Source organism: Neopelma chrysocephalum, unplaced genomic scaffold (genome assembly GCF_003984885.1).
Source record: "Neopelma chrysocephalum unplaced genomic scaffold, ASM398488v2 Primary Assembly neopelma1_96770, whole genome shotgun sequence".
Taxonomy (NCBI): domain Eukaryota; kingdom Metazoa; phylum Chordata; class Aves; order Passeriformes; family Pipridae; genus Neopelma; species Neopelma chrysocephalum.
Window position 1 is genome coordinate 1,148,989 of NW_020925414.1, and position 26,782 is coordinate 1,175,770.

Below are 26,782 nucleotides of genomic sequence, written 5' to 3' on the forward strand. Positions count from 1 at the left end.
CAATGTCTGAAGGTCATACTGGGTTAATGCCTTATGTATCTTGAGATCTGGATTTTAGCTCAATGGTATCAGCACAGATGATTGATTGCAGTTGCTTGAACCTCAAGCAACAAAAATTTCAATTTGCATCACTGAGTTATCACATAATAAGGAGGGCTGGACTGTCAGAGTGCAATGAGGTAGGGTTGATGCCAAACAAAGAGCCTGGTACTGTTATGAAGAAAACCTTAGATTCTTACTCAATGCCCAGAGCTGACATTTCACCTGACAGACTACTTCAGCAAAGCTCAAATGTAAAGACAGAATTCGGTATTTCCAGCAGAAATTATTTGTCTTTTGTGAGAAGGAAATTAATAACATTTCACAATACACCATGGGGTCCATATATTACTTTTTTTGCTCTGTTAAATCACATGATGATGTGCTGCAACAGAGAACCTAAGGAACTGAAATTAGCTGAACAACACTGCAGATAAAGTGTGCATTTGCAAAGAACCACCTTTTGTGCTCGCATGAAAAAAGACACTGCAATCTACTTCTGTTCTTTTAGGCCATTTAAGTTGCCGTTAAATTGTAAAATATTACTTAACTTAGGATGCTGACATAGAAGAAAACCCCCCAAAATGCCAATCTACTTGCACACTCCTAACTTGCTTCTGAAGCTAGTGAAAATCTCAACTGCATGTAGTGAAATAAAAAAAATACTTTCTCATAAGAAAGTGTACTTCTGGAGATGACACTGGAATGAAATATTTGCTATCACTCTAATGCCTACCAGCTTATAATTCAAATCAAGGCTTTTAAATGCTTGTATAAATAAACAGTGCAGGAAGAACCTGTCTGTAACACAGAGCTAAAATAGGCTTTTAGAAAGGTATTGAATAATTTCTTTCTAAATATTAACTCAATCATTGCACATTGCACAACTGGAAAAAGAGACAGATACAAGATGCAATTAGGACTCTTCACCATGAACTCCACCTTACTTAGGACTGTTGACTACTAGATCCTAACAATTTAATTCTGCTAAAATCAATGGGCATTTTGCTGTCAGCTTCAATGGCAAGGATATAAGTCATGGAATCATGTCCAGATGGAACATGGAAGGACATAATCAAATTGAATTACCTGCACTCATAGGGGTTTGTACCTGTATTAAGCACTGAATCTATAATAAATCAGAGCTTAATGTGAATAAAACAACAATGCCTGGAATCCTGTATCTTTTGTCCTTTCCTTTTGCTGTTCATCTTGTAAGAGTATACAGAGGGTAAAATGACCAAGATGGGGCAAATACTTCTCCCTAATACAGAGCAAATAACGAATGTATTCTCCGATTTTGATTTAAAGGCACAAAAAGTTTCACAAGAAAAAAACAATCTAAAATAATTACTGTATTCTGCAGATAGTATTCCAAATCTGTATAATCTTTTATTCCATACAAATCAAGGGATATTAATGACTGTCCTTTACACAGTTTAAGGAGCCTAAGTCAAACAAATGGATTTACATCATTACTAAAAAAATTCACATCATTTCCCAGAGAAGCATAGTAATAATCTAGCTTATGTTTTTCATTGTCTTTCTGATGAAAATATGAACTTTCACCCTGCAATGTAATTATCTTTCCCAACTCCTACTTCACAAACATTGCATCACTCCAACTTTTTTCTTCTTTTTACTGACTTTGGAATTTAGCAATGCTTGGAGTCCTCTTTCAATTATTTTATATTTGTTGGTTATTTCAATGCACTGAAATTCTGTACAAAGAGGAGTTTTTACTTTCTCTCCAACCACAAAAATGACATTCCACTACTGTCTAGCAACTTATTATTGCATGTTTTGGGTTAAGACACAGACTCCCAGATGGTAGGTGAGAGAACGTGCCTGTGCAATTATGCATGTACACAATCTTAGTTCATTGACAAGAAGTTAAGAAAGACTCAAGCCCACAACAAAACCTTTCCACATTCTTCTAGATGCTTTTGGAATTATTTAAAACGTAAATTCTTTTACTTCATCTGAAGACTGCTGGCTTTGTCTCTCTGCTCACATCCAAAAGTCTAGAGTAATGCAGTGGAAAAGCATAGTGAGAGACCACTGGAGTAATACCCTACAAGGGAGGGAACAAGCCTGTGATGAACACTTTGTACAACATGCATACATAAAACCACATGCAACTCCTGACAAGGCAACTTCACAGCACATAATAGCCCAGTTAACAGAGTTGAAGTGAGGTCAAGCCTGGAATACTAATTTAAATTGTCTTGTTCTAATTTTTTTTATCCTTCTGGCTTTTTTTCATTATGAGATCACAAATAACTTGTGTACATACTGATTCTGAATAAAACTCTGAGACATGAGTTTATTGTTTCGCTTTGTTGGAATTTCCTAGAGGAAAAATATTGCCAAAACAATTTAATAGCGTATTCAAAATTAAGAGTGCATTTTGACCCACATGACTATAAATTAACAAAAAAAAAAAAGAAAATACAATAATTTCTTCATTTTCCAAACAAACCAGGAAAATAACTTCAACAAAAGAGCATTTCAAAGAGTCACTGAACAATACTGAGAAAGCATGCTTGTTAATCAAGGTAACGATAGTCCCCTTGGAAAGAGTTCCACAGCCTGAGGCTGAAAGCTTTGTGTTTTGAGAAGTGTGCTGTAAAAAATTAAAACATTTGAGCTTCATTAATTTTTGAATATCTGAACCACTTCACTTCTCATAAAACTGTGTTTTCAGAGGAGCAAGACGGTTTTCCTGTCAAGCGCTTGAAAGATGTGTTTTGAATTTGTTTCAAAGGTGCTGCTTTTCTCAAGATCATCACATTGAGCACTGTTCTCATGCCTGACAGTGTTGCTCAAGGTTGCCAAATATCACAGTACCACTTGTGACAGCCACAGGGAGAAGGGGGAGTTTTCACAATAGGAATTGTGCAATCAGATTAGCCAGTCCAAGGAGGATTATAAAGATGTGAGCGATCAATGCTGGCCACGTCAGCTGCCCAGCACGGTGCAGAGAGATCACGTAGATGAGGGATGGATACACGAATACAAAGGCCAGACCACATGTTGCTCCAGAGTATCTAAGGGACAGGGAAGTGGGGGGAAAAAGGGGGGAAGAAGGGAAAAAAAAGAAAGAAGGATTCTTTGCATTTATTCTTATTTTTTGTTGTCATTTCCCCCCCCTTAAACCAATGAACAGACTGGATGAACACCATTTGCAGTCACTAAACATCAATTTCTGTTCCTTGCTATCCTTCACTTTCTTCACTAGCACTTCATTATCACCCTCTGCTCACCTGCACCCACACTCTGACATGCCTCTGTCACTTCAATTACATCCCCTGCCGCTGCTGGGGACTGACTCCCTTATCTTTGACTCAATGTTTCTACTTTCTTTGGGGAAATTTGTCAACATGCAACAGAAAGAGACTGCACAGTGCATCCTTTGTTACACATTCTTTACTGTCAGAACGGCAAAGCTCATTGCATCCCAGCCATCGGAGGACACATGTTAGCACATGTAAGCATAGAAATGCTCCTGAATCTGCAACTCTTATTTTAATTTATTTAATGAGCTTCTAGCAAACCATTCTCTAGACCTGAAAGGAACAACATGCCCTTCTAGCAACACGATCAACCACAGCAAGGGAAACATGCAACTGTTCTTCTTCTAACCTCTCCCCTGCTTACAAAAATCTCTTTATTTTCACCTGCAGCCAAGTGTGCATTATTAACTAACAACATATTTTGTTTCAAATATTTGAACATTCCTTTTAGACAAAGGAAACAGCACAATACAGAGTAACATCACAATACAGTTTCGGTAATCTGAAACACAAAACCAGCAAATCCCCAAGTTAGACTGTATACAGACAATTTATATCTGCTGGAAATTCACAGTTCAAAATGTCTGGTTACTATGCACAATATGGACACAATAGCATAGGTCAGGATCAGTTTGCAAACAGAGAAATGTATTGCATGATATTTATTTGTATTTAGATATTAGGAAGAAATTCTTTACTGTGAGGATGGTGAGGCACTGGAACAGGTTGCCCAGAGAGGTCCTAGACTCCCCATCCCTGGAAGTGTTCAAGGCCAGGTTGGATGGGGCTTTGAGCAACCTGGTCTAGTGGTATGTGTTCCTGCCCATGGCAGAGGGGTTCTAACTAGATGATCTTTTAGATTCCTTCCAACCTTAAGGTCTATTCTATCATTCTATGATTATATGATGATGATTAACTAGACCATCTCTATTACTGGAATACAAAAATTTTCACTAAAAAGAGAGGTAGAAGAAAAAAAGGAAATGGGAAAAACCCAAAAAGATCAGCCACTGAGCAAAAGTAAGTTATTTTGCTACTCTGGTCAGACCCAAGCCTGTCATTCTGGTTTTATAATTGCAGATTTCTATATTTTTAAACACCTCCCTCTCCTGGTTGCTGTAGGAAAGATGCAAACCAGGAATGAATGATGATGCTTATAAATACAGTGATGTCATATGTAGAAAAAAAAACTTTTAAAGATTATTTCCGCTAATATTTCCCAATTATAGAAATCCTAGGTGTTCATCGACATAGTAAATTTAAGATATCATTCAGAAACACAACTTTTATGTCACTTTTCCCTTTAAAGTTACTTACTTTCTTGGAATTTTTATTGTGGACTTTCAAACCAGCTTCAAATGGTCTTAACACAAAACAAAAACTTGAGAGAAGATACACAATAACCAACCAACTTTTCTACTAACACCATATTCTTTTATGTGTATAGTTACAAAGCCCTCAGACAGAGCTTCAATAAAATTGGAGAATCATCCCAACAACCTCAGATACAGAGGCACAATTACAGATGGCTGCTTGGCAGAACTCTGAAAGAGCTGATTGTTTATAGAAGTCATTATTTATAACGTAAGAAGGTGTAAAACTCACGAAATATGAAGATTCAATTATTACTGTTCCTTTTCAACATCAAGAGGCAAACATGTAGCAATGCCACAGGGAAGCTCCCTGCAAGCAACACTCACCTTATGATACCTCCTATATTTGGGTAAAATCTTGCCATTGCTACTCCAGCTCCTACAATTGCAAGGTTCAGGGCGAGCACATGGAAAAGGCTTCAGGAAAGTGAAGAAACAATGTTAAAATCTATGCTGTATTTCTTACCAAATACTACCAATTATCCTTCATTTTCACTAACATTTAACTGGTACATGGATGGTGTTTCCATTTGCATGACTCACCCTATTAAATCTAATTAATTTCACAGCAAACATATCATCTACTGAATAATCAGTGCCAATTTTTAAATATCTACTGTTTTGACTCAAAATATTCTTAAGGAGTAAGAATGCATAATTTGGCAATTCTTCTGAAAAAAGCCATACGTGGTATTCAGCACCCAAGTATTTCAGATGGATATTCAAATACCCAAGAAACAATATCATATAACTTAATTCCCACAAGAAAGCATTACCTTGTTCAGAGAATAATCAGAACTACTTAAAGTGGACTAACGGAAACCAGAAGAAAGGAAAAGATGCATCAAGTGGAAAACATTACATAGACTACTAGCAGGGAAATAACACCTTAAAACACTCTACTGCATTTTGATAGAGGACAAACCTTTAAGGAGAATGATGGATGCCATTTAGTATATAACCTGTGTCCTATTTATGTTGGAATTTTTTGTTGAATTTGTTTTTAAAAATCATTTTCCTGTTGCTTTCCTTTCACATTAAGGATGAAAAAATGGAGATTTTCTGTTCTGCAAAGCAGCTTATAATGCATCAGACAAATTCAGTGTAGTTAGGCACAGAGCTGAGACTCAAGAGAGTATCACTTTTGAGAACATGAAATGTTGGCATATTTTAACATAAGGTAAGATCAGAAAATATAATTAAAACCTGTGGTATTTTGGTCACACAGCTGTTTCTATGAAAGGAAAAAAGAATTCACACAGAGGAAACATACATACACTTACAGGTTTTGTTTATTCTTCTGGAGGATATGATTTCCTAAAATACAAAATCTGTAAGCCAGGGCTATTTTTTTCTTCACTGTAGAAAGTATGTGTATTATGGAGGATGTCACTAACTAAAAAACTTTTTAAAAGTGACAACTTCCATGGCTGAAAGGCTGCCTGCCAGTTTCCAAGTTAGGAAGAAAGTTTAGAGACACGGAGTAGTCTCATTAAAGTTTAGGGGAATGAAGGTAATTAAACCACAAAGGAATAGTTTAAGCTATAGACTATTTCTAAACTTCACTCTTAAAAACTGATTTCTAAAAGACAGAAATAATACCTTTAATTTTTTAACAGCGGTACAAGAGGTGTACCTTGAGGAGAACTCAAGACTGCAGTGGGAATACAGCAGATGAAAGTTTAACAAAAATGGAATTGGATATAAACTTGGTAAAACCCTACAAATAAAAAATAAAATCCCAAGAATCAGATTTATTAAGGACAGAAGGACCAAATGTGTACAGTTTCTCTAATATTACTAAGGAAAGCCAATTAACTAAACTGTTCACAAAAACGTCTCTGCCATTAAAAACTACTTCCTCTCTCCTCGCACGTACAGCAGCTTGCAAATCTTACTGTCAAATAGCACAAATTGAAGCCAAAAGTTTATGAAAATGACAGCACTTCTTCCATTCCATTTTTACTGCAATTATTTTTTTAGCAAGAGGGACTAAAAAGAGTGCAGGCTTAGTAATTCAAAAATGTTTTGCAAATTTGTGTCAGCTCAGAGTATTTTAGCAGAAAACCTGAAAAAATTCCAAAATATTTCATTCTGGCATGCTTTAAAACACAAGACATGATTTTGTTGTTTGAAGCTGTTGCTTCTAAAAAAATTAATTCCAGATTCTTATAACCTCAAAAGCAAAGGGGGTGTGTGTGTATGTCTGTTTGAAATGAAACATTTTTCAATTTCTTGTTCTGGGAAAAAATTATTGGGTTGCAGGGGGACAGAGTGTTTTGGCTCTATTGAAAACAAGGGTCCCAAGATGTTGGAGCCTCCAAAGCAACTCTTGTGGAGTACTGCTTTCCAGTTTTAATTGTTACAATTAAGCAGGATCCTCAAGAACAATACCAAAGCAGAAGGTCTGCTTTCAATGCAAAAGACTACACTGCATTTTTTTCCCAAAACATCCTTGCTCCATATTCTACCTTTTGAAATGGCCTGAGCTGTAACTATATTATTGGACAACAGATATTTAACCTGCAAACTCTTTCTTTTACCTAGGCAGATATTCGTAGCTCATCTCATCTCCAGGACAGGAAAAAGCCTCATTCTTGTGGAGAGAAAGACAATACCATTTAGAAAAAAGCTCTATCCTTCTGAATAAAGTAAAATCTGATATCTAGGGCTACTAGTAGCTGTATTATTTGATATAGTACTTTTCATAAGACTGTAAAGTTTCACATAGGTGTATTCCAGACAGGACAAACATTTCTCATAGCCTGTGACATTTTAGCAAGTTCTAAATTGCTCAGGTTTAGCCTGACACTGGCTTACAGTACAACTAATGGTCGCCACACGTTGCAAAATGATGTCAGAAAAACAGCGTTTTTGGGGGGCATCACCATACCACCTCTGCTTATTCTAACAGTAAGAAGAAAAGTATTTAGATGATGTCGGAGATCACAAAAGATTTGCCCCATTTTTATCTACTACCCTGCTACCATACAACTGTTTTCTAAGCAGTGTAACTTTCTTCCTCATGGTCCATGGCAGCAGAGTTGGGCGTCCCATTCCAAGGCTGGACTGTCCACCTTGGCAGCCTGGTTAGGGCTGCTGCTCTGAGGCACAGGATGGGTTGTCTGAAGGAGGCTGTTAATTCACACAGGAGGCACACCCATGGCAAGTCTTTCATATTCTGTCCTCAGTCTCAATATTCTGGGTTAGACAGAGGAAGGCTCTAGTTCTTTATTATAAAGGGAATCACTGCTCACCTGCAAAAATCCTGCAATCCCACAAAAATGGAGGAAAAAAATAAAGATTTAAAAAAATTCAAGCTTTCTCCTTTTTTTCCACATTGCAAGGTTAACATTTCAGACTGACAGAGCAGAGAAACAACAATGCCTGAAGATCGTTACAGGATTTGCTCCATCAAGTTGTCTCCTGTGGAACTGGCAGTTACACTTAAGTCACTGAATAGCAGTGACCATAAATATCTAAGTAATTCTGGCATCCTCAAAGTAAGAATCATGACAAATGTGCAGGAGAAATTTAAAGAAAGAAATTGATTTTAAATCCCCTCAGGTCAGATGTAAGGAAATTAGCAGAAGTGCTGGACTCAGCGTGGAGTCACAAGGTGAACAGACACAACAAGGGAAACTGGAAAGCAAAGAAAAAGCAAATCAGGGTCATTTAAGTAAGAATTTTTGAAAGGTTACTGTATCTAAAAATGCATTTTCTTCATGGAAATCTCGCTCAAGTGACATTGGTCAAAAGACTATGAATCACAACCGCCAAGAAGCAAGACAGCAGCCAGGTGAAGAGCAGATAAGCAATCATACATGGAAACAGCAGAAATGTATTTCATTCCATCAGAAGACATATATCTGTGGGAGAACTGGTAGGTCTGCTGGGCTACCATGGAGTAAAGGGAGGACAATCATTAGAAAAAGCAAAGTGATTTTTTTCCATCAGCTAATTTAACCTCTCAGGACAGGAAAGATGATAAAAAGTTTCAAAAAGTTATCAGATGGCTGTAAAAAGCATTTTATATACAGCATATAATTAATCAAGGGAATCTCTGTCACAAGTATCAGTGCAGCCAAGAGCCAGAAACAATAATAAAAAAATTGGCTTTCTGTACATATAAGAAGATCCAGAGTCACGTAAGAAATAGCAGACAAAGTACACGCCTCTGGCTCTAAGTCAGCTGTTAAGTGATGCCATTACAAACATATCCCACTTTAGAAAAGAAAGTAATTTCCAAATACACAATATTTTGGCCTTCCTTTACATCACCAGGGAGAGCAGAGAGAATGAAAAGTTCCTTGGGTTTTGTCCCAGTACATCACTATGTTGTAATCTGTACACTAGCACATATTTTGCAAAATGAAAGAAGGAATTAAGATGTCTTCTCTTGTTTTTAAATCTTTTGTAGTAAGCAGAGAAAAGCTGAACGCTCAGTGACATCAAGTGCACCCTCGGCACCAAGCTGTGTGGAGCAGTAAACAAGCTGGAGGGAAGGGATGCCATCAGGAAGGACCTTGACATGTTGGACCAATGCAAACCTCATGAAGTTCTACAAAGCAAAGTGCAAGGTCCTACACGTGGGTCAGGGTAATCCCAGGCACAACTACAGGTTGAGTGGAGAAGTGATTGAGAGCAGCCCTGTGGAGAAGGACTTGGGGGTGATGGTTGATGTAAAACTCAACATGAGCTGGCAATGTGTGCTCACAGCCCAGAAATCCTGGGCTGCATCAAAAGCAGTGTGGCCAGCAGGTTGAGGGTGGTGATTCTATCCCTCTACTCTGCTCTTGTGAGACCCCACCTGGAGTGCTGCATACAGTTCTAGTGGCCACAACATAAGAAAGAGACCTAACTGTTGGAGCAAGTCCAGAGGAGGGCCATGAAGTTGATAAGAGGACTAGAGCAACTCCTCTACTAAGACAGGCTGAGAAAGTTGGGCCTGTTCAGCCTGGAGAAGAGAAGGTTGCGTGGAGACCTCATAGCAACATTCTAGTATCTGAAGAGGAAGCCAGAGAGGGGCTTTTCTTCAGGAACTATAGTGATAGGACAAGGAGTAATGGGTTCAAAGGTTGCCCAGAGCAGTTGTGGATGTTCCATCTCTGGAACTGTTCAAGGCCAAGCTGGACAGGGCTCTGAGCAACCTGGTCTAGTGAAAAGTGTTTCTGCCCATGGCAGAAGGATTGGAACGAGATGGTCTTTAAAGTCCTTTCCAATCCAAATCATTCTACGATTATATGTGATGATACCTGTCTGAAGACTACTGTGTGCAGCATGTCTACACATGTACTTGCTTTTAAGATAGGCAGAGACACAGGTGACTGACATTGATACATAAGGGCAAGAGAATCCTCCTTCGTAGAATCAGAGGCACTTTCACTGTATTCCTGACTGCTGGAAGACACAGGATACTCATTACCCTTATGCTTCAGACAAGCAAGTTCCCATTGTTCAGCTGATGCTTAATGTGAAACTTGTGAGAAGAAAAAGTTATTTATTGTCTACTTAAGCTTTTAAGTTTCGAGAATGCGAGTTGCTTCATCACTCAAGACTATGGGTTAGGATACACTATAGACATACACAGCATAGGACTACAAAATATCTAAAAATCATGGGACAGAAGAGATGCAAATCAGTCTTCAGACTGTAAAAGCTCCTCTGAAGATGAGTAAATAGTTTCTCATTATAATCCAATTATAATCCATGGCCTATCAGCAAAGAACGGGTTATGAACTAGGATTTGGTAGAATTTGCCTTGGGTTATACCAATTATCAAAACTATGAACTGCAAGACAGAAACTAATATCTTGGTGCTTCATTATAACCAGTGTCAGAAAATATTAAAGAAAAAGGAGTAAAACCCAAAGAATGAAATGGATCTGACCAACACAATCACTACTAGGAAATAAAAACTATCTGGCAGCCCTGTAAACCATTGTGTGAAAAAGCTATGAGCTTTAAAATGCATCCCTCCCGCCTTACAAGTGCTCCTGCTAATACCTTCATGGCTATCTGTTAACTCCATCCATAGTAGCAGGTACCCACATCTGCAAACAACTGCTGATATGAAGAAGCCTGACTTTTAAAATCAGTGAGCTTCCATGTGGAGCACCCCACAGCTTAAAAATGAGGATAGGAAAATTTATAATGGAGACTTGGACCAAGGACCAAAAGCAGGAGGTGTTTTTGTGAAATTTTGTTGTTGTTGTTGTTTGGACAATTATAGCCAGAAAGCAAATTTATAACCTTCTTTTAGCTGCAAAGAAAACAATATAGGAAAGATGCACCTATGGAAAGATATGTGATTTAGCACATTGAATCACAGGGTTAAAGGAGGCTTTAAAAGAGCCTCAGCTCTTTTCCTCCTGCTTCATCCTCTTAGTTCACTACTAACACCAAAATCTTCTTTAGACACATGACCTAGAATATTCTCTTCCACCTAAGAGCTACAGCATGAGTCTCACAGTTAGTCTTCTTACTGCCCAAGAGCTGTTAGCCTCAATTATTGAGGATTTCAACAAAAGAAGCCGAGTTTATCAAACTACTAGTAGAGTGCTCATTTTCCTACACAAAAGCCATGGAACTTAATATTTCCAGGTAGGTTCTTCAGAGTGGATCAACAGGTTCCCCAGTAAGACATCAGTTTATGTCACTAAAAGCTACATCTTTGTATTTGCAAAATGTTTCCCCACAGAAGCAGTTCTGGGAAAAAACCAAAAATACTGAAGTTTTTCCTAGAGAGGTGATAAAGATACAGTGCCACTAAAGGACCTTTATCAGCTTATGACTAAAAACCAGTCATGAAGACATATTTCACAACCAGGTACTAAACCTTTACTATCCTCCTATGTCCTGTGTTTGCTACCAGCAAACAGAACATGTTCTGTGTTTGCTACCACCCTTCAGTTAGCCCTCATTGCATAGAAAAAAACTAGGGCTGACCTTGGCTGTTGTAAATGCACAGAAGCCAGAGTCTGAAGGTTATTTGAGTGATTTTTGTGCTATATTTAAGACACCTGGAATACTAGAGAAGGAGACACAGCCAATCAGCCAGAATATGCTACCTTATCACTATAGGTCAGAGCAATTTCTGTGGCTTCCTAGGAACTACTTTTGACTTCTCAGAAGCTCTAAATGCCTCCCTAAAAGGAGTCTCTAAAAAAAAAATTAACTTAAAAAATGAGTGAAGCTACCCACAAGATACCCTGGAGACAAGAACCAAGGAAGTATTTGTATCACCACATTCATCATACCATGAAGGCTTAAAACAGCAAGCTGGAATTAACCTGAGAAGAGACAAGAATGAAGCTGTAGGTTCTAGAAGAGGGCATGAGGGAAATGAAAACAATTCTGGTCAGGGAGTAACTGGAGGGAGGAGATAGGAAGAGGCACATGCACATAATATAAAGGACATGACTATTTCTCAGTGGTTGTGAAATCCATGTTTAGCACTTAAATAAATGGCCTTGTTTCCAACAGTAACTTGTAGTAGTTCCTAAAAATCTCCTCAACATTGAACTGTATACAATTTAGCATCAAAAAAAGCAGGCACTTATTTCACTGGCTAATTTTAGGCATTCAATTTCTAAAACTTCTGATACCTATTTTAGGACTCATAAGAAACGTGAAACTTGGAACAACATCTTTGCAGACTTGTATGCTACTGCTGATACCACAGAGGAAATTCACACTCCTTCCTGAGAACCCTTTTTTTCCTTTCCCTAATCAACAGTTTTCACAACATAAAATAAGAAACTTGGGAGATAAATGTCAACTTGTCAGCTGTGACAAATTCACACGATAGTCCAAATATAAATGTCCCAGGCTTTACTTAAAAAACAAACTAAAATTGAAATCTGGATCAGCTCTTCCCTGGAGTTCAGAGATTGTACAAATGCAGGGGTGTGGCTCACCTCTGAAATTAGCATGTAAAAAGCTATTTTTATAAGCATAGCAGCAGCCCAGATAGCACAGCTAACAACTCTCTTAGCTATTAGCTCTGTTTAAAAACAGATGGATGATTACTAATCATGCACAATCAAAACACAGATGCCATGCTGAAAGGTTAATATCCAGAGTGTATGTCCTTCACAACTTAAAGACTACTAGATTAAATGCTTCTGGACTAAGCAATTTTTTTTCCTGCACAACTTCTGTTTTGCCATATAAATGCATAACACAAAAGGACTGTATTGACAAAATTCCTCTGTTTACTGACAAAATGAAGAGCTAAACGAAAAGAACATCCCCTACTCTGCTTTGCCAAGCTGTAGGAGTTTGCAGGCAAGTTTATTTTGCATGCCTATTCACCCTGACTCTACAAACAGCGTGAAACTAGGTTATGAAATGTATCTAATGTACAGTGGAATTCTCCAAAAGCCTAGCCAAAAGAAAGTCAGTTAAGCAAAGTGTGCCAAGCTCTTGTCAAGGAACAGAATTCTTACCTTGGGTAAGCGTTTCCAAAAAACTGTCTTAACAGCTGAACTCGTGCCAGATAGCCCAACAGTGGGTATACAGTCATCATCTGGAACAGCAGGAATATTCTTGCAACAAATGACATGATGTCATCACTGGGAAAATTATCTAGAAAATTCTGGACATATAAATAGTGTTACATTTATCAATGGTGGCTTGATTGCATGTACCTGCTTATTTTAATACCTACATGTCAGCAAGAATGGGATAAAATCCAAGCAACTACAATTGTTAAATGAACTCCATAACATGAAATACCTTCTCCCTCTTTTATGACTGGTTTGCCACCAAATATCAACGGATTTTTGAATATTACTATGCTGGTGTCAGTGTTAATATTAGTATTACATAAGGAATTATTTTCTAATCTTCTGAATATCCTCAAATAATCCAGGCTGTGGAAGGGCCAGCTGACCTTTTAGATAGATAGATAGATTTTTAGGTAGATAGATTCATATGCTCCTATTACCTGTCATATCATACATAGTTTTTAAAAACAGTTATTTATTAAGCAAAACTGCACCATATACAAATGAGGAAGGGATCATATACTACAAGTAGGAACAGCTGAAAAAGTATTATAAGACTTAAGTATCATAGAAATACACAAATGGCTTCATAAACTAAAGAAAATAAATGGGAAGAAAATAATTTGTCGTCTAATGGTGAACTTCATTCTGTGAAGCTAGTTCAGATGGTTCAAAAAATCATGTCATGGTTTAACAGTGGTACCAGTTCTAACTGATTTACAGTCAGAGGAAGCCTTTGACTTATTGCTAGATATTATGCAAGAGACATGGAACACCTGACATGAAATGGATCCCCAGCTGATAACTTCTCTCTCTGAAGCAATTTAGGGTGTGGAAATCAGGCTTGCCTATAAGCAGATAAGAATTTAATAGCCTTCATAGGGTGTTTCATGTGGTGCTGTTATCTGAAGAACTCTGATGGCAAGGTTCACCATAGTATTAAACTCCAAATCTACTCAAGCTTGCATTCACATTTTGTTTCTTCCAGAGTCCCAATGAGTGGGATTGGTCACTGCACACACAACTAAACATAAACTTTTCAGGATTAATGAAGCTAAAAAAATTAAAGTCTCAGCTGTTCACTTTTTCATTTTGGTCCTTTCTTCATCACTTTCACAGAGTATTTATAAAATGTTTGTTTTTTTCAGAAATATTGGCAACCATACATAAATATAAATGAGATAATACAAGCATTACTCATCTGCTTGTGGTAGTGCCCACGAGGTGTTAGCCACCTGACCACAGTCAAGGGCAGATGTGTCTGCCAGAGTTCGGTCATGAAGCAAGAAGCAGTAGCTGTTCCTTTCTTATTATATATTTATTAAAAAGTTAAGGACAAACATGGTATTCTGGAGTGCATTAGGAAGAGCATTGCCAGCAGGTCAAGGGAGCTGATCCTTCCCCTCTACTTAGCCCCAGTGAGGCGATATCTGGAGTGCTGTGCCCATTTCTGGGCTCCTCAGTAAAAGAGAGATATGGAGCTCCTGGAGCAGGTCCTGTGGAGGGCAACGAAGATGATAAAGGGACTGGAGCTCCTCTTATGAAGAAAGGCTGAGGGAGAGTTGGGCCTATTCTCATTGGACCTTATCAATATATATAAGTATTTGAACGGAGGGTGTCAAGAGGATGGAACCAGGCTCTTCCCAGTGGTGCCAAGCAATAGGACAAGAGGCAATGGGAAGAAACTGATGCACAGGAAGTTCCATCTGTACATGAGAAAGAATTTCTTTGCTGTGCAGGTAACGGTACACCGCAACAGGTTGCCCAGAGAGGTTGTGGACTCTCCCTCACTGGAGATATTCAGGAACCATCTGGATGCAATCCTGTGCCATGTACTTCAGGATAACCCTGCTTAAGCAGGGAGATAGGACCAGATGACCCTCTGTGGTCCTTTCCAACCTGACCCATTCTGTAATTCTGTGAAACAGATACAGCAGTAAAATATCTCACCTGTTCAATACATTCTTTGGATAACGGTGGAGAAGGAAAGGATGCAAAAATAATCACTCCAACATACAGGTATGTTAGTCCCACCAGGAAGTATGCAATAGAGAGATCTCTCACCTGAGGAAAACCAAGATTTTATTTTGGCAAGCACTGACACACAAACCCATAAGAAATAAAAACTTCATGAGAATATGTCTATTGCCTTTGTTATTGCTCCTTTTATATATATTACTTTTTTATATTTATTACTATTACTTAAACATTTTTACTTTCTACTGCTTAAATCAGTAGATTAAATGGTCCCAGTCAGATCCGAAAGCTGCAAGGAGATATACCAAAGTGAAGCTCAACAATTATTATTTATCTCTTAAAATACTGAAAAGGTACCATGAAAGAGATATGCCAATAGATGTAGCATGTTATTGCTGGATGCCCAAACATACACTAGTTATTAAAACAAACAAGAAACACCCTCTACTTTCTTACATTCACCTATTCCTGCTACGAGCCCTGGGACACAGACACACTTGTCTAAGACAGAAAGCCCAGCAATGCCATAAGTCAAATTTCTTATCACAAATAATATCTTGCAATCAAAGGCATCAGCTACCCAACTGCTGATATAATGTAAGGGACATTTTTTAAGAAGGTGCTTTGGAACCTAAGAGGATGGTACACTGTCTCCAAACCAGAATCTAATACATTAGGCTTCTGTATGAATGGCATAATAATGGAAGACATAGCTAGTACACCATTACATAAAAAAATACAAACAGAACACAAAAAAGAAAAGTATAGGTAGTCACATATATGTCATATATATATATATATATGTATATATATAGGTAGTCATATACATGTCCTTTACCTTTAGTATTGTATTTTATAATGACACTTTCATTTAAAATTACCTATGCTATATCCTAGCTACCTACACTTTATTACTAAACAGCTTTAAATGTCCCAGGGAAATGCACTAAATTATAATCAAAAGTTTTCAGGAGTCAGTGCTGAAACTAGGGTCATATATCCATATTTAAATATATTACATATACTTAAGTATAGATTTAAATCTAAACTTCAATGTACAGTTCTGAAAATTTTGGCTATATTTATAAAATATCTAATATACACAAATATTTTCAACTACACAAAAAGAACTAAAAAATTAGCAGCAAAGCTACTCAAGTACTTCACAAAACTTCAGAATCCACATATACATCAGAGTGACCTCACAGTAATGTACTCGGTGGGCTACTGTTCTACACGAATTCCTGCTCTTGGAAATTAAGAAGACCATTTGTTATTAACTAACTATATTCTGTATAGGCTTATGTATATTACAAAACACTCATCACCTTACAGCAAAGCATTTGTTCAGCTCATAATCAGCTTCTGAAACTAGTAATGTTTCAACATGTGACACTATTTTCCTAAGACTGAGAAGCAAGTCTTACGAGCTAGGCACAGGACCAAATTATTAGGATTATACTGTTTCCAGCCCAGGATGACAATTATGATAATCCAGTCAGCTCACTGAGTATGAGCAAAGTTTGCTCACATCTGTGCATGGAAATGTTTCCCTTGGTGCTTCTTCACACTATCTTGTTGACTAAAGAAGCATATTTTATACTGCTCTGGGTTCTTCCAAGGCCAAGGCAGTTCCTGAGAAAAGTATAAAACGCTAGATTAAAAATCTTTTCAGATAGAAGCCAGTTTTAGTGAGGGAACTGGACTCTCCTGCTCATTTTGCCAGCACTTTTGTGGTAGAAGTTTGTTGCCTTATGAGAAATATTATTTGCCTTTTAAAAGCTCATAGGAAAAAGGCATCAACGTGCTATGAACGTGTGCCCTGGGGTAGCCTTCAAGCCCCCAGCAGCTGCACCACGTTTCTAGCTGCAACCTCTCCCTCCTGCCAACCAGTTAAATGAATACAGAAGATGCTTCCCTGATCTTCACTCCCCTCACACTAGTCACTGAGTAAAGGACTATCAACTCCCATCAGAAGCTGAGCAATAACATTTTCTTTAAATTATTTGTAGAATTTCTCCTCAGTGACATGAGAAGCTGTACAGGTTTTTATACAACAACCACATCTTCAAAAGCATCAGTGCCCACTCTAAAAACTGATTTTATAAATACTAAATCTGAGCATCCAGATTTCTTACAGGTATTTATCAGCAGCTTCCATTAACTGCACACGTCAGAGACTAATCACAGTTTTGCAGAAAGATATGGACTCTCATTTCTTGAAGACAGGACTTGGACAATTGTTCAAAATGCACTCAAGACCTTAATGCACATCATCTGCCAAGACCGGCTTTAAATTTGGTATTTTAAATGTATTCCTCATGCATAAAAACAGCATAGTAACTCAGTTTTTCTTTGTACTGTCCTTACATATAAGTTCTAGAACCAACTGTACAACTATTTTTGCTGTGACAAGTACATGCAGTTGTGAGGGCAAGAAATCCAAAATAAAATTCTTAATGCTTTCTTTAGCTTTCACATAAATAAAGGTAGATAGCTGGTGCATTATTAACTCCAATTATACTAACCAGTTCATGTTTTTAGAGTTCTTAAGGGTATATGCTTTAATCTGTACTGAAACTAAGTGCTGAGATAATTTTGATAATGTATTTTTATAGCATGTAACACAATAGACTGTTTTCTTCAGGTGTTGTCACCATACAAAGAGTACCCAGATTTTGGTTTCCATAAGCTACAAAAAAAGAAATATAGACAACTCAAAAACCTGAACTTATCCATCAGTTCCCTTGCAAACATATGCCTCTATATATGAGATGGTTATCTTTATACAAGAATGTGTGTTTGTGTATATAACAGGAACATCTTTTGATTAATGTTCATTACTCCTCAAGAGAGCTGGGTTCACTCCCTAATGACCTTGACAATAAAGTTCAGACAGCACAATTCTAGATAAAACCAAAGGACATATAGGGAGAGATAAAAGGATTGATTTTAAGTGAGAGCATTAATTGCATTTTTCTATTTAAAATTTGATACTTGAGACATTTATATTCAGAATGGACATCGCTGCGGTGAAAGCTGCCCTAGCATGAGAATGCTGCAATCCTCATACCCAGAATTTAAGAATCAAATGTAGAAAAAAACAGTGGTTGGAAAAAGGAAGTATTGGGGGAATGAGATCGGAAGGGAAATATCAAAGGTAACATGCAAGACAGAGTCCATAAGGATCACAGCCTGACAACTGTCAAGCCTTTATCAAGTGCACCTGAAGTAACAGGCAGATTTTGAGGTGGAACCTGGACAACATATATTAGCTGCAGTTACTGCTGACCAGGAGCTTTTGTGGTCGAATGCATAGAGCAAAAAAAGTGCCACTGGAAGAACTGAAAACTGGGTGACCAAGGCCGGCAGCAGCAACAGAACAAAGGGAGAAATCAGCCTCCTAACAAAAGCATGAGCCTGATGAATCAGGTGGAGCTGAAAATAAACAAACTCTGAAAGTACAAAACATTGTATCCTCCCAACAGACTAGTCAGTACTCAGGTGCTGGCCAGGCCTGTGGCACAGGATTGGACACAGCCCATGAAGGCTCTGTGGCTCTACAGGTATTTCCTCTGTGATGCCACAAAGAACAGGCAACTTCCAGGCCTTGTTTTGCCCGTTGTATCCCAAAGAGAAAACAGTTCACTCAGAACCTAGTAAAAGCTAGTTTGGGGAGTTGCTTCTTGGATGAAGAAGCCTGTATCAGTGCTTAGTAATTATTACCATATTCGCAGTACCTTTTGATCATCCCATTTCAGACTGGTCGCTTCTCAAGAGAGACACTGTTTCTGTAATATCACAACAGGACTTTGATCCATATCATAAAAACAGACTTTGCCTGTTGAAGCATCAAGGGCAAATGACAACATTTAAATGGGTGACAAAAAAGTACTTCACCAGGATGGATAACGCTGTGCATAATTTTGACTGGAAGGAAAAACCAATGGTAGGTCACCATAAATGGAAGCTCACTCTGTTTACAAGCAATAAACAGTGTTTCGATACAGAAAATAACAATCATTTACGGCTCCACGCCTTCTGCAGTTACTATCTGGACAAAAAACATCTCCTCGTTCCCAGCCTTTCTCCCAGCTATATTCACAAACAACTGTTAGAAGACAGCACTAGCATGTTCATGCCTGTAGATCATGCTCTGGGCTTGTGCAGCATCTGTACAGTTGCTCAAGAGAAACAGATCCCAGACATGAATCAGAAGAAAACTCAACAAACAAAACCCCCAACTAAACCCCTTTCTGTGGCTGGGTTAGATTTTTATGCAATCAGTTTTCAAACCAGTTGACTGGGCACTGTAGAAACACACTGATAAATACAAGGAGCTAGCAGGAGGAGATGTGAACAGGAAGCCCAGCTTGGAACTGCAGACTAAGAAACCTGCTCACAGGGCTTCTCCAGGATGTCCTGCTGACGCTTGGCTTACTCCAACTCACTGCTCTTCTCACACCCACACCACTGTACCAGAATAGCAGTCAGAGGAATCCTCCCCCATGAGTGTTTTAGCTTTGGGCTGTGATACATGCTTGTGACTAGAATGGAAGCAGCTATTGTTTTGAATTTCTAACTCCATAAAAGGAATGTTATTGTTTCTTTTATTTTTTTCCACCTCCCCAGAGAGTTGTTCTATGACCACTAGTTTCAGCAAGTTCTCTTCCAAACTAAAATGGTGTTTTTCTAGCTTGCCACGTTCTGTGCCCTTTCACAGAACTCTGAAGAAAATGACATGTTAACAGGTCAATCCATAAAATAGTAGAGTTTTTATTCAGAGTTGAATCAGTATCTGCCCATGAGATACCGACAGAATAATGCAGCTTGGTGTCATAAATAGATAGAAGAAAACCCCCTGACTTATGACAGAGGCTGAGAGCCCTATACATATGTAAATCTCCCACTTAATCCAGCAGCTTAGTGACATAATCACAAAACAGCTCTTCAAGAGCATAGATGCATCATTAACATTTGCAAAGCACTTCTGAGACCTAGGTGAAAGGCTCCTGTACACCCACAAACAGGGAAAGAAATCTCCAGCCAAATAAAACTCTTACAAGAACTCTGATTTCCCATTAAAAATCTTTGCTGTCATATTTCAAGGTGTCCTTTCCGTGTAATTTGAACTTTCTTCTGGAATGCAAGAATACCGTCATGGGCTTGGGATCCATGACTTGGAAATTCAATTTAAGCTCCAGGGAGGGCATTGGAAAAGCTGATTCAAATGCAGGAAGGCAGCAGTTTCTTCCTCCTTAACACAGAAAAAGCAAGCTGGAGAAGACTCCAGGTGCTGCTCTTTGCAGCTGATTGCTTGCTCTAATGTAAATAGAGGGGGAAAATCCACAGGAAAATCCTTAAGAGGGCAGGAGGGCATTAGGCCTCCTCTGCATACAGAGCTGATTGTTGGAAATCAAGCCTTTAGAATTTGAAAGCCACAGCTAAAGAGAAATCTTGCCCTTTCTCACACCAAAAGATTTTCTTCAGGAAATTGAGAAAAAGCTTACTTAAGCTTTCTTTCTCCAGAGCTCCACTAACTCCCTCTTTAGTTGTTAAACTATTTTGAGAGAAGTCCATAAACCTCAAGCAGCTTTCCTGGAGGAGAATTCACGACTCCTTAACAGAAATGGTAATTTGCAAGCTGGTCTTAGTTCACAAGCACAAAAAAGTGACTACGCGGGTTACTAAAGCAAAAGGTCATCTCAGTGCATTGGCACAAAATCTGCATTTCACCTATAACTAATCAAACCAGATATATTTTATCTGATGTGTTGTGTAGGCAACTGGCTCCCAGTAGCCCTGCTTGAGTAGGGTGACAAGATGACATCCAGAGGTCCCTTCCAACCTAAAGCATTCTGGGATTCTATGATTTTGTACCAGCTATTATTTTAAATTCTTTGTACATTATTGTAGTTACTTTTACAGCTAAGATTTTAATGAGGCTGGACAAGACCCCTGTAAAGTAGGGAGGAAAAAATTAAATAATCAAAGCAGTTACAGTAAAAGTGTACTCTCAGACTCTAACTGCGTATTGTGTTTACTCTATTTTGTATTTTATAGTGGGAAGATTAGGAAAGATCACAGATTCAGCTGGATGTGCTGGATGAGCATTGCATAACTCTTTCAAGGGAAAAGGTCCAGTCCAAAGACTACATATCACAGAGGTTCCCAATCCAGGCTTAAACTTTGACAATTTCCTAAATTGTGTTAGATTTCTCTGTGGACCTTGACTTGGATTAAGACACAAAACTACTGAAGCAACCGTAAGAAAAGCTACTATCTAGATGCTAAAACTATTGTTTAGGACTCTGCTAAAATCAGTCCTGTGCCCAATACTCTCCAGCATTTTTCATTCTTCAATTGGTCAGTTTTTCTTGAGTCTTTCAACATTGTCAAGTCTTCTGCCTCTTGTGTGCAATTTGGCCATTTAATACCAGCTTGACCACAAGTAAGTTTGGGATGTTCCTCAAGGACTTCATTTGAATAAATTTGTAATGCATCTGTTATTCCCTGGTAGCCAAGAAAAGAATGTATAACCTTTTTCTGATCAAATAACAACAATGAGTTACATTTTCTGAAGCTATTACAGTCTCTGGATTGATTTCAAGAGTCAGATAGGAAAAAAATTACTGTTGCCTGGAAATCTAGATACAAATCAGCACAGTCTTGTGAAATTACTTACATTGTTTTCTTGATTCCTGTTATTCTGAAGAAGTGTGATGACACAATTGTGGATGAAGAAGGCAAGTGTAAGAACCCCTGTGAGCTGAGGGAACAGAATTCTAAACTCTAAAAGAGGCGAAAAAAAGTGATAATAAGTTACTTCTTTGAAACAAACAATACCAAAATGCAGAGGACATATACTGCTATGGAGCATACTGGTAGAAACATGAACCTCCACTTTGAAATGGGACACTCCATCTTATCATGGACTATAGCCAACGCAAATATTTAATCAGGAAGTACAAAATGCATGAAGACAGTGATTCCTATATAACACGCTTTTCAGCAAGGCTTCTCCAATAGACACCAACCATCAATGATTATTAGGTTAATCTAGGATTTACACATACAAGCTTTTCTGCTTCTCAACAGTTTAACTGGAAAGGATTTTTTAGACTGGAATTGAGCATAGTTACGCTGTGTACCTATTGGTTCCTGACCAGGGAGACAGGGGTAAGGAATCATTTGTCCTGTGTCTTTAGTTGTTAAGAAGTCACTTATGCTATCAGAGGAAAAATTATATCTGTAGATGTTTAAGAGGTTCTGCTTACAAACCAGGGCATAAAGAAAGGCAGAGCAGCTTCTTGTCTTACCATGCTTCACAGCATATATTACAAAATTTTTTTTTTGTCCATGGGAATAGCTTTGCTCTGTTTCTTTTAATACTCAAAGGATCATGTTCAAAAGATGGTGATTCTGGAAGTGCTGCAAATGGTCTAGGACTTCACCAATGTGTAACATCATTGAAGCACATTACTTGGTATTACATAAGAATGTATACACTCTTCAGAGTATTAACAGCAATTAGAGATCCTTGAGACAGCTCAGCTTCTTGAAAGTATCCAGCAGTATAGCAGAACACTTACCAGAGGTTTGCACACCCTTACAGATCAAACCACAGAGTGCTCCATGCAAACATATTTAAACCAGGTTTCTGTAAAGTGCTATGAAGTCAGGAAGGTAAACACACCCCAGGCAACTAATGGAGGGCTCATCCAAGCTGAAAGAATATGCTTTCCCTAGGGCTGGATTCACTGTATCTTCACTACCCAACTAGCATGACGCGCTACTGATAGAACTAATTGCAAGTGACTTCTGGGTTGTTTTCCATCCACTACTTTAATCTCAATAATAAAAAGCAAACTGACAGACTCAGAAGCTCTTTCAGCACTGCATTTCCCCATCACTACACCAATCAGTAGTATCTGGATTTGTATGCATTAGCTACATGCTTTGTTTATCTCCTAGCAGTACTAGTCACATTGCCAAAATAGTCAAACTACTGGGTGCTGTACTTCTCAGTAGACCTGTGGCACACGTGTCATGCTGTAACTCATTGTACACTAGTACTGCTTAACAGATCTTGGATATGAACTTCAAGAGGCTTAAAACCTGATTTCTTTCTTAGACTGATTTCTGGTTTATGTGGCTTTGCTAGTGAACCACAGCCTGGGCATATTGTCTCCTGCACTCTCAGGAAGAGTCCATAGATACAAGGCCACGTGAGCATTTGAAGACTGTCTACTGGGGCAGTTCAGGTTCAAAACATGATTCCATGCTCACAATGGTGCAAGACTAAACATTGCGGTCTATCTACTGTGCAACACATGCTCAAGTATCAATTCTACTGACAGCACTAAGAATAATGCCATACAAAACAAATCAAGTCATTAACACAGATGCTAATCATGCAGTGCTTTGAAAACCAAATTTTTACACTGGAGACAAAAGCATCTTGTTAAAAATAAATGCAGTGATGGGAGGAAGACGGATAGCATAAATAGCACTGTTTCAGAACTATGTACATCTATCTTTAAGTTTGTACTTACGCTGCAGTAGACAAGGGGATTCTCAAGTAATTATGGAGATAATCCAGTTCATCCTCAAAGCACCTGTTTTGTTCTTGTACACAGTCATACTCACAAAAACTGCCTAGCTTTGAAGACTCAGATGGAAAGGAGAATAATTTTTTTCCCCTGGTGATGTGACCAAGCTAAAGAAACTGTTTTACATAGCCTTTCACTTGTTTTTTGGCATTCAGATGTTGAAATAGAGTTCTGAATTCCTGGCTGAGACGAAGAAGGAATGACCTTCAACAGTCACAGAAAAATGAACAAACAGATTTGATGACAACTAAGGGCTGGAGGGTGGAGAAGTGGAATACTAATTTTTTTAAGCAGTTCTCTTTTGCCAAGCATACATGGAATACAGTAGTTGCTTATTCTACTTATTTTTGTGCCAGGCAATTTCATTTTAACTAGAGAGCTGAATCAACCCAAACAGAGTGGTAGGGGAAGACAAAGAGTAAGTAGGTGCAAGAACACTGCAACTGTGATCTGCAAACACTTAAATCAGTTGAATTTCACATCACTTTTAACTTTACTCAACTATCTGTATTTTACTCACTGACTTGTTACTATAATTCCACTAATTAGAACAGACTCCATTAGAAATCAGGAACAACTCTGATGTTCCTTTTTTCGATTTCTATCTTGTTACAGTAACTCAAAACCCATCTGAATGTTTTAACGTTATCCTTGTTTTCTCCAAGTCTACCTTATAGGACCTAGCAATAGTTTGCAACCCATGTCTAAGCCTTAGTACAATGTTTACTGTGAATGTGAAACTAAAAATGTGCAAACCCACAACAGAAACCCTAAGAAGGTGTATATCTCCTCTTAAGTAAATAAGTAACTTCTAAAGAAGGACAAAATACTGCTGTTTCTAAGGACAGAAGGAGTGATCATATTCAACAGTCCAGGACACAGCTCCCTAGAGCTAACTGATCATACAATTTTGCCTACTATAAGGAATGGGGAAAAGCCAACTAAGACCAAATCCCAGATCTCTTATTCCAGACCTCTTAAAACAAGAAACTAATCTTTTTAGACTATCTGTTCATGCAATACTAAATGGCACTTGTTTGTGACTGTGACATCTCACAGAGTAATTCTGAATGGTAACCTGGAGGGATCAAACAGCCAACAAACAACACTCCAGAAAAACATAATGGAGAGCTAATGGGTGTTTGAAAGAGAAGAGCTAAGATTATGGCCTAAAACTTGAGACAGATTGGGAAGTACAGGAAAACTGTACTTGCAAATTACAGTGAATGAGCTATTTCATTTAAGCAAGACAGTGTGTGAGGAACTTAAAGCACCTTTTTCAGCCAGTCTATCTACAGTTTGTCATTTTTAATTGCTACTGAAACAGGCATGATCTGAAATTGGTGCAAGAACATAGAATACTATAGCTGAAACAGGACTATGGCAAGCTCCCTGTCACATGATATATGCTGGAGATTCCTCTGACAGGCACTCCTCCTCTACTGTTGATACTGTCTCATAGTTAAGGAATATCACTTGGGAAAGAGATTCCTTGTTGCTTTATTGCAAGGCATTCTTCCTCTACATGCAACATCAGACAGCATTTCCTCAATTTATTTATGTCACAGAGGTGTTAAAAGGTGAATGAGGAATATATATGCTTCATTACTGCATTTTAACTATCTTACCTGGTACAAAAAATTCATTCTCTGTAAACCAGTTGAATTCTAAGTGTATTCCCAGATGAGCAGCCTTTATTGTAACCAGAAAAACTAGGTAGACAACTGAAACTGTACCTGGAAAAAACAAGAGCCAAACAAACACCATAATGTAGTAGGAAATATTTATGCAGGGTTTTATGTCTTCTCCATCCAACTAGTTATAAATAGCCTAAACAGTTGAGGTTGGTATTCATTCTTAATGGCAGGCTAGGTTTAAATTTTTGCCTTACTTCTTTAATAGGTCAGAGAGAAAAAATAATGCACCCAATACAAGCTTTCAGCAAGTTTAATGTTCTCCAGGCTCTGCACTAGTGACAGTGGAAGAAGTACCCTGTAATCCCTGTTGCTGGGCAGGTAGAAAAGTCTCTAGGCACTAACAGATCAGTTCCAGCTTCAGCTGTCAGGATTTTATTCTGAGACAACACTGGTAACAGTATTACAATGTTCATTTAGTCACTGACTTTTTGAACCAAACAGCCCAATGAAATAAACACATTTACTACCATTGTGAACTATACACTGGGAGCTAAAGCTGATAATGATATTTGATCGCTACAAATTAAAGCCTTGTCTTAATCATAACCTTGGATGACCTTGATCACAACATTGGATTTGCATTCCAACTCATGGATTCAGAGGCATCCAGCAGTACTCTGCACAGCTACAGCACTACAAATAAGATCACAGATGGATATAAATGCCTTGCTGTGTATTCATGTGGGATGGAGAGCATAAGATCTTAGCTCAGGGGACTTGAAAGAGATAAGGACAGAATAGTAACTACTCAAAAATTGAAGGAAAATGAGCAACAATAATTAAGGCTACTGCAATTCACCTCCTGGCCAATAATACTTCTAGTGAACAGAGAACAGGCTATAATTACATAAAAACAAAAAATTAGCACTTTTACGGTTTAGAATATAGATTAAAAAAAACATAATTTCATTCTAGCAATATCTGCCAGGTTAAAAATAACTGAAGAAATTATCATTTGATTACAACTGACAGCATAATCAAGACATTAGGAAGATAAAAGGTTCTGCACTTAAAGATGAGCTAAAATGTTCTGTAGATTCCTAGTGAGTTAGGTTTCCATGGGTATAAAGGTAAGTGAAAGATCTCTACTAAGATTACTGCCAACATTTCAAAAACTGCCTTCTGTTTCTTCTTGTCCTATAAATGTCAAAGTTTACAAAAATTAAGGCAACTTTGAACAGCTTCTGAATTACATAATAATCTATCGAAACGATGAGTAATTAATATTCAGGGTTTTATTCCTTATGCCATACCTATCTACACAAAAACCTTCCTTTT

At 38.0% G+C, this 26,782-nt stretch overlaps 1 protein-coding gene across 7 annotated transcripts in view; it reads right to left on the reverse strand.

Annotated features, from left to right (window-relative positions):
- Positions 1-2,711: 2,711 nt before the first annotated feature.
- Positions 2,712-26,782, reverse strand: part of SLC38A9 (solute carrier family 38 member 9) — a 46,599-nt gene continuing 22,528 nt past the window's right edge. For all 7 annotated transcript variants that reach the window (XM_027709350.1, XM_027709349.1, XM_027709353.1 and 4 more), the window contains 6 exons: positions 25,436-25,543; positions 21,881-21,987; positions 15,169-15,282; positions 13,159-13,307; positions 5,036-5,125; positions 2,712-3,089 (listed from right to left, as the gene is read on the reverse strand). In XM_027709350.1, the coding sequence (XP_027565151.1) occupies positions 2,924-3,089; positions 5,036-5,125; positions 13,159-13,307; positions 15,169-15,282; positions 21,881-21,987; positions 25,436-25,543 (734 nt within the window). In that variant the 3' untranslated portion in view covers positions 2,712-2,923. The remainder of the gene's footprint in view (positions 3,090-5,035; positions 5,126-13,158; positions 13,308-15,168; positions 15,283-21,880; positions 21,988-25,435; positions 25,544-26,782) is intronic.